Source organism: Nannospalax galili, unplaced genomic scaffold (assembly GCF_000622305.1).
Source record: "Nannospalax galili isolate Female #2095 unplaced genomic scaffold, S.galili_v1.0 scaffold833, whole genome shotgun sequence".
Taxonomy (NCBI): domain Eukaryota; kingdom Metazoa; phylum Chordata; class Mammalia; order Rodentia; family Spalacidae; genus Nannospalax; species Nannospalax galili.
Genome location: NW_008333374.1, coordinates 397,043 through 405,282, shown reverse-complemented (window position 1 = coordinate 405,282; position 8,240 = coordinate 397,043). Strand labels below are relative to the sequence as shown.

At 51.1% G+C, this 8,240-nt stretch overlaps 2 protein-coding genes across 2 annotated transcripts; both read right to left on the bottom strand.

The window, feature by feature from the left end:
- Positions 1–1,635: 1,635 nt before the first annotated feature.
- Positions 1,636–2,595, bottom strand: LOC103729963 (free fatty acid receptor 3). The gene has a single exon (XM_008828076.1). It carries the CDS (start codon positions 2,593–2,595, stop codon positions 1,636–1,638), a length of 960 nt encoding a protein of 319 aa, XP_008826298.1.
- Positions 2,596–6,601: 4,006 nt separating this feature from the next.
- Ffar1 (free fatty acid receptor 1) lies at positions 6,602–7,504 on the bottom strand. Its single transcript, XM_008828014.1, has one exon. The coding sequence runs from the start codon at positions 7,502–7,504 to the stop codon at positions 6,602–6,604; it is 903 nt and encodes a 300-aa protein (XP_008826236.1).
- Between the last annotated feature and the right edge of the window lie 736 nt (positions 7,505–8,240).

Genomic DNA, 8,240 nt, shown 5'->3' with positions numbered 1-8,240 from the left:
TTTGTTTCCCTTCAGAATTCTGTAGATCTGTGCTTCGGTCCAGTTCTTAGCAGGCACGTGGCAGAAGGCCTTGCGCCATGGCACATATGAGAGACAGATCATGCCTTCATCTCTCCATGGTGATATCTCACTCAACCCTCTGCCCATAGCCAATTCTCCATCTCCCAAGAAGAAAGTAAACATTTAACATCGGTATTGAGGTCCCTGGGCTGGGGAGGTGGCCTGTTAACATCTGTCCTCATCACATGTATCCCCCATCCTTAGAAGACTGCGCTGGGTCACCATAGATTATGCAAGGGACAGCAAAGTGGTGCATGTCTTTAATTCCAGCACTCTGGAGGTAGAGGCAGGTTGAGCTCTGTGAGAGTAAGGCCAGTCTGGTCTACATAGTGAGTTCCAGGGCAGCTGTGGCTACAAGGAGACCCTGTCTCAAAAAAACAAAAACCAAAGTTAAAATTGCAATAAACCATGCTTAAGGCCCAAGCCTCGCTCCTCTCTCAGATGTAAAACTGAAATTTTCTTGGAATCTCAAAAACAAGATTATGAGCTTCGTTTACAGTTAAAACCTCCCTGCTCCCTGTGCGACCCCTGTGACCTAGACTTTTACCCTACAAATTATCATCTGCCCAGTGCAAGTCCAGAACCACCCTGTGATCTTATTTAAGTTCCTTAGCAACCTTTTGTTTTGTTTTGAGTTTTTTGAGACAGGGTTTCATTTAGCCCAGGCTGGCCTCAAACTTATCATGTAGCGAGCATAGTCTTGAACTCCTGATCCTCCTGCCACCACCTCCCAAGTGCTGAGATGACAGCCATGCACAACCATGTCTGGTTTCTGGGGTGCTAAGGATGGAACCCAGGACTTCGTGCATGCTGGCACTCTGGACATTCAACTGAGCTACCTCCCTAGTTCTAAATAAAACAATTTTAAAGACAGACATGTTACTAATTTTATTCCTCCAATCTAGATCCTCTGCTGGCCCCTGGGCATCTTTTAGCCCTTTTCCTTCAGAGTCTGGACATTTTTTCTATCCAATGTAATGCTGAACGAACAAACAACAGAAGGAGGTGCAGACATACCATGTTCTTTTCCTTACTATACCGAGTTTATTTGGATAAATTTTGCCTGCCATTGTTCACAAGTGTCCCGAGTAGGAACCGCCTAGAAAATCTCTCACAGGGCAAATTGCTCCCTCACCCCCAGAGTCCTGTCTCCCCTACTTTGAAGTGCCAGGAGGGATCTGCAGCTCTGAAGGGTGGCTTGCACCCCTCTCCCAACGCAAGTCTCCAGGGCAGCTCCAGCCTTGAGCGCTGCTCTTAACCCCTTCCTCCCCATCAGAAAAACACAAAGCTGGCCAGCTGCTGTGGAGGCTTGCTCTTTCATCCCCATAACTTCCCGCAGCTGAATCCAAGGTAGGTAGGAAGATGGGAAGGAGGGCAATTTGCAGTCTGGTGTGTGAGCATGTCCTAGGAAGGCTGAGTGACAGCTCTACCTCCAGCCACATAGAAACCCAGCCTGACACTGTTTTGCCCTGGGAACATACATCTGCCCACCCCTTCCTGCCTCCCCAGGAGCCTTGCCATCAACCCAAGCACTGGGCCTATTGTTCCACAGCCCTCCTCTGGTCCACCCTTTCTCTAGCTTGCACACTCTTTGGTTGGCTCTTCTCTATTCTTTACCTTAAGTTCCAAGCTAAGCTCCTGAGACCAAGGCGTGCAGCCTCCAGTCAGCCTCTGGAGCAGCTCCTGAAGTTCTGCTTGGAATTTAGATGATGAGAAATAGAAGACGACAGGGTCGAGGCAAGAGTTCAGGGTGCTGAGGAGCAGCACGTAGCTTCGCCACGATGGGCTCTCACCTCGGACGTAGCCCACCACGTGGGACATATTGTAGGGCCCAAAGCAGACGAAGAAGATGAGCAATGTGGCTGCTAGAAGCCCCATGACCCTCTTGCGCCGGCGCCGGCTGGCTCCCCGGCTGAGGATCCACACCAGGCGGCTGTAGCAGTAGCTAGTGATGCACAGGGGCACCATGAAAAGGACCACAGCCATCTCCAGTCGCACGGGCAGAAGGACGGCCAGCTGGTCCTCTCGGAATTCGAGGTAGCAGGTTCCATTGGTTCCCTGGCTGTAGGTGACATTTCCCCAGTATTCAGTGACATAGACCACACTACAGTGAGCCGAAGCCAGGAACCAACAGATGCCACTGACCAGACCAGCCTGGGCCAGCCGGGGCCGGGTCTTGTACCACAGTGGGTAGGCCACGCTCAGGAAGCGTTCGATGCTCACAGCCGTCAGGAAGAGGGAGGTGAGATAGATGGTGGTGAAGAAGAGGAACCCAGAGAGGGGACAGAGGATGAAGGGCAGGAGCCAGCGCATGCCGCTGGCCGCCTCCACCATGCGGAAGGGCAGGAAGAGGAGCAGAAGCAGGTCTGAGAGGGTCAGGTTGAGCAACAGCAAGTCCACGGCCACTGGGCGCCTGCGCAGCTTGCCCACGAAGACTACCAGGGCCATCATGTTAAGAGGGAGGCCCACGAGGAAGACCAAGAGGTAGACGGTGAAGAACAGCCAGTGGCTGCCGGGAAAGAAGCTTTGCACCATGGTCACAGCCTCTGGAAAGACAGGGAGAAACAAAGGTGATAGTGTGAGGACAGGGGGTCATCTGGTTCCTCACCAGGAGCATCTTACCCGTCAGCCAGGCATGCTGTCACCACTGCCTCCCCCACCCCAGAGGTCCCACACATTCTCCCCTGCTGGGTCATCCTACCTGCCTTTCCCGTGTCCTGTCCCTCACCCAGTGCACAAGTCACCAAGATGTTTCTCTGTGTGATCCTCAGCCCCACGCTCACCGGTTTATTGGAGAATCCCAGAGCTCTACCGTCCCCTCCAGCCCCAGGGTGGTGAGCTAGTTATCTGGCAGAAATGATAAAGACCTGGCAGTGCCTATGACGTCACTCGCAGTGGAACAAGGGCACAAAAGATGCTTTGAGCTCTGCTATCAGGGCTGTGTCCATATGCAAAAAGAGAGAGCAAATTCCAGGGTCGTGTGCCTCCCTTCACCTTCACTCTGACTTTGCTTAGAGCTGCTTATGTCTAGTTCTTAAAACAGTGCGAGGTGGAATGCCTTGATAGGAGGCTGTGTTCTGGAGCTGACTCGGCTCCTTGCAAACCCTATGATTTGGGATAAATGATTTCAACTTTCTGTGTCCCCCATTATCATCTCTAAAACAGAGATAACGATTCTAACAATTTCATAAATTAAAAATATACATGTTGGCAGGGTAAGAGCCCTTGCACTGGGGATGTAGCTCAGTTGGTAGAGTGCTTACCCAGCATACATGAAGCCCTGAGTTCCATCCTCAGAACCGCATTCCTGTAATCCCGGCACTCAGGAGGTAGAGGAGATCAGGAGTTCAACATCATCTTCAACTACTGGCTACATAGAGAGATTGCAGCCAGTCTGGACTCAAACAAAACATGTCACATGATTAAAATAGAGCCTGTCCCTGCCCCTGCCATGGTCCTTTTGTGGATGCAGGTGAGGCTCTGGAGGGTGATGATGAGGATGAGGTACTGATATGAAATAAAGGTGCAGTTTTCTTTGAGTGGGCATGTACTCTACAGCAGGCTTTCTGCTCATTGGGCACCACTGTTTTATGTCCTAATGTTCTTTTATCTCATGACAGGGAAGTGGCTCTTCAGAGGGTCCACCCTGTCAAGCATCACCACAGGGGTTCAAACCCAGCTCTACCGTCTTCAGCAATAACACATGCGTTCACTCAGCTATTTATACAGAGCATGAAAGTGTTCCACATCCAGCAGAGTGGCTGGCTGTCAGCAAAACGGCAGATAGAATAAAGTGCTCTCAGAGATGGTCAGACAGACACGGGAGCCTTCATTCATGGCCAGTGAGAAAGTGCCACAGGTAAGACACGTGGGAACAAATTTGGCAAAACCGGGCATGGTGTTGCACACACACTTTTAATCCCAGCACTGGGGAGATAGAAGCAGGCAGATCTCTGTGAGTTCAAGGCCAGCCTCTATAAAGTGAGGCCAGCCAGCCCTGCACAGTGAGACCCTGTCTCAAAAACACACAAAAAAGTTAAACATAATTTTACCATAGATGAACAATTCCACTGTAGGTATTTGCTGAAGAAACACTAAAATGTGCATGTACACAAACACTAGCTCATACATATCTTCAGCACAGCGCTAGTGACCATTGCTCAAAGGTAGAAACATCACCCTGTAATCCATCAGCTAGTGAACAGATGAACACACGGGAGGCATCCAGACAAGGGATTCTGCTTAGCAGTAACTGGGAACAAATTACCCAGACTTTAATTACCACACAGATGGATCTCAAAACACTACAGTAAATAAAGTGAGCCAGACGTAACAGACTCTATCTTACATGATTTCATTTACGTGAAATGCCCAGAATAGGCAAATTTTTAGAGGCACAAAGTAGATTAGTGGTTGTCTGGGAGCTGAGGGAAGAAATAGAGATGTACAAAAATGAGGGCTCTTACTGGGGTGGTAGAAATCGTCCATTAGATCACAACGTCACGGTCACAGCGAATTTACTAAAATTCCTAGGCTTGTGTACTTAGTGTAGATGAATTTTCTGACATGTAAATTATATATTAAATGATTACAGGTATATGGCAGTGAGTAAAACAAAGGTTTTGTTTCTACTGGGCTTGCATTTAGTGGTGGGAAACTAAATGATCAAGACCAATTCTAAAGAGACACTCAGGAAATACTACTGACAGAGGGATTTGAGAGTGCCCAGTTTCAAATGGTGAACTGGATGACCAAGGATTCAAACACAGTGGAGTAGAGGAAGTTGGAGCGGGTCCAGCAGGACCTAATGGGCCTCAGAAAGGAAGTGGATTGGCCCTGAGGTGAGAGGAAGCACAGATGACTGGGAGCAGTGGTCCTGATCCCAGTAGGTGCTCCAGGGCAGTGAATAGAAGGTCTAAGCTCTATGAGGGGCAGGAAGTGGAGCTACCTAGACTTTTACTGAAATTCTCTGGTGTCCCCACTACCTAGATAGAGCCAAACTTATCTCGGGCTCATGTGGGAAGTTCCTTCATTTCTCCAGTCTGTCTCCATTTTTACAAAATAAGGATCACAAAAGTTTCTTTGGTGAGCAATCAGAATCATCTATTCATTCGGCAAACATTTACTGAACACCTACTGTGTGCGGTTCTCTCTTTGAAGTGCTATGGATCGGTTGCTGAACAAAACAAAAAGCCTGACACTCAGACTGAAGACACAGCTATTTCATTTCTGTAAACCACTGAGCTGGGGGCATTACTGTGCGGGTGGGGGAAACAAATCTGACTCTGATAGTCGGCCTCATCAGAGCAGATGGCCAGGTATCTGTCTCCTTCACAGACGATCTCCTCTGCCCTGCTTCTTGAGGGCTGGGTGCCCCTCTTATCTTTCCCCGGATGGACCACCAATACGACTGACACCCCAAGTTTTTCCAAGTGTCCTGCTTGGAAGGACCATATCCTACTTCCCCCTCATCCTTGTTATAGAGTCTTAGGCAATCGTGACAACCCCCAAAATAAAGGTGATCATCACCGTGGCTACTTAACGCAGCACTTTTGGGTCAGTGAGGGGAAGGCAGCCTTTGTCTGAGATCACCTTGCACCCAGATGTTCTGTGGAGGAGAATGTGTTATCTTCAATCAGATCAGAATAGATGTTCCTCATAGCTGGAGTGAGAGTTAAGTCAATGTTGGCTCCCTCTGCTGGGCACTGTGTGTAATGCACAACCTGCCCATCTGGACACAGGCATCTGGTTCAGTCAAAGAATTGTGTGACTGTGCCTGACACAAGAGGAAGACTTGAGCCCAAGAGTTCAAGGCCAATCTGGGTACCACATCTAGACCCTGTCTCTTGAAACAAGGATGCCTGGGGATATAGCTCAGTGGTAAAGCACTTAGCTACCGTGTTCAAAGCCCTGGTTTCCTTTCCTCAGTACCACAAGAAAAAGGTGGGTGTGTGAGGATGAAGTGAGATCACAGCCATTGTGAGACACTCTGCATGGTGCCTGTCACCCACTAGACACTATAGTTCTAGTTCATTACTGTCTCTGATGCCTTCCACCCCTGCCAGGATCTTCCCAGCCAGCTTTCTGCTTTCAGCTCAAATGCTGCCCCCTAGTGAGTTCAAGGTGGTATGACAGGATTATGATGTTGCCGGCTCACAAAAATTAAATTAAAATGAAATGCTCCTCTCTTAGAAATGATTGCAGAGAAGCAAGCACTCCAAAAGTGTATCACTGGGGTGCTGTTCCTCCGGATTAAAAGCAAGTGTCCTTGTTTCCACAAGTACAAAGCCACCCACAGCCACTGGCAGACAGGTTGTTAGGACGGAAAGGCCAGATGCAGAGACGAAGTGGAACTTGTGTCCCAGCTCTTGACCTCCTCTCCCTTCTTTGTACAGGGACACTGTCCTCTTCCAGGTCAGCCCTTCCCTTGAGTGACTCCTGCGATGCCTCTGGGCCAGGCCGCCCCCGGGTTCTGTTGGAGCAGCCCCTTCTGGGGCCTGGAGGAGTCACCCAATTCTGCTCCGTGCCCCAGCAGTGGCTCCTACTTCTGAGTTGTTCCTCCTTTTGTCCTTGCCACACATACTGTCCCCCGGCCAGGTCCTGCTCCCAAGTAGCCAGTCACCAGTGGGTTGATCACCACACTCCAGGCTCCTGTGATGAGCCCAAGCTTCCTCCAGGGGTCTCCCAGGTCTGGGTTCACGAAACTAGCCACGTTGGAAGCATTGTAGGGTCCCAAGCAGAGCAACAGAGTGAGGAGGGCCCCACCGGCCACCCAGGCCGCCCTGAGCTTCCGTCTGTGGCTCAGGCCTGAGTGTGCCAGGGCCCGGAGGCAACCCACATAACAGAAGGATGTAACGACCAAGGGCAGAAAGAAGAGCAGAATAGAGAAACTGAGGCGGGCAGGGCGAGCCGAAGCAGGGTCCCAGTCCTCCAGGCAGACCGGGGAGCCGTTCACTGGTGTGATGATTCCCAGAGAACTAGTGGTATTGTCCAGCCAGCCTCCTGGAGCCTCCAACCCAAGGACCAGCCCCAGGTGGCAGAGGACAAGGGCCCATATGGCCACACACACACCCCAGGAATAGCGTGGCCTCCGGATGGCTTGGTATCCGAAGGGGAAGGCAGCTCCCAGGTAACGGCCAACACTGAGAGCAGCTAGGAAACCGCCACCCGCATAGAGAGGGGCAAAGTGAGCCAAGGCAAAGACAGGGCAGAAAGAGGGTGGCAGGGGCCAGGCCCCAGAGGCCAGGGCCTCCACGGCCTTCAGGGGCAGAGTGGTGGCCAAAAGGAGGTCAGAGCAGCCCAGGTGGAAAGTGTAGACTAGGCTGGGGGTGAGACGCAGTCGGGCGCGGGACACCGCACCTCGGATGGCCAGTACATTGAGTGGGAAGCCCAGTGCAAAGGCTGAGATGTAGAGGGCAAAGGAGAGCTGCGGGGACAGGTCCATGGGGCCTGGTGGGTGCTGGCTGCCACAGACCCTCCTATTCCCTGTCCTCAGATCTCCGGTAGGAGGGAAGGAGCTGCGGGAATCCCACACTGGTGTCCCTACTGCCCAGAAGTTCAAAAGTCAGTCCTGGAGGCCACCAAAGATGCAAAGGCCTACAGAAAGAGGTGGCGAGGTAGCAGCAGCCCAGCATCAGAATGAGGACTTCTAGCTCCCAGGCTCCGGCTCCCTCTCCACTGTATCACCTCTTACAATGAAGACAGCAAGTTGGTGTAACAGGAAGAGATGGAAAGTTCCAGAGCCAAGGCGATATCTGATCCCTGGGGTTCTGGAGAGAGAGAGGGACAGAAGTTGTTCAGAACAGGACTGCGTACACACCACAGGTTTACTAAGACCCCTGAGCTGAGTTCACTCCTTGGTCCCCACTCCCTGGGGATAGAGTTGCTGTGGCACACTGCCCACCTCTGCTCCTGTGGGAACCTGCTCGATGTCAGACATGGAGGGTTGGGAAGGACTCCTCACTAAGAGAGGTCTGGAGCTGGAGAGATGGACCAGCTGTTGAGAATACTTGCTGCTCTTTCTGAGCTCGCATCTTTCAGAGTTCAGTTCCCAGCACCCACATAGTGCATCTCACAACCACCTATAGCTCCAGCTCTAGGTTGGACCTCCCACACTCATTGGCCTCCACATGCATACACATAAACATTTTTAAAAAGATTGAGAGAAGTCAGGTTTTTGC

Coding starts and splice junctions, on each gene's coding strand:
- LOC103729963 (XM_008828076.1), bottom strand. CDS start 2,595: ATGGTGCAAAGCTTCTTTCCCGGCAGCCACTGGCTGTTCTTCACCGTC.
- Ffar1 (XM_008828014.1), bottom strand. CDS start 7,504: ATGGACCTGTCCCCGCAGCTCTCCTTTGCCCTCTACATCTCAGCCTTT.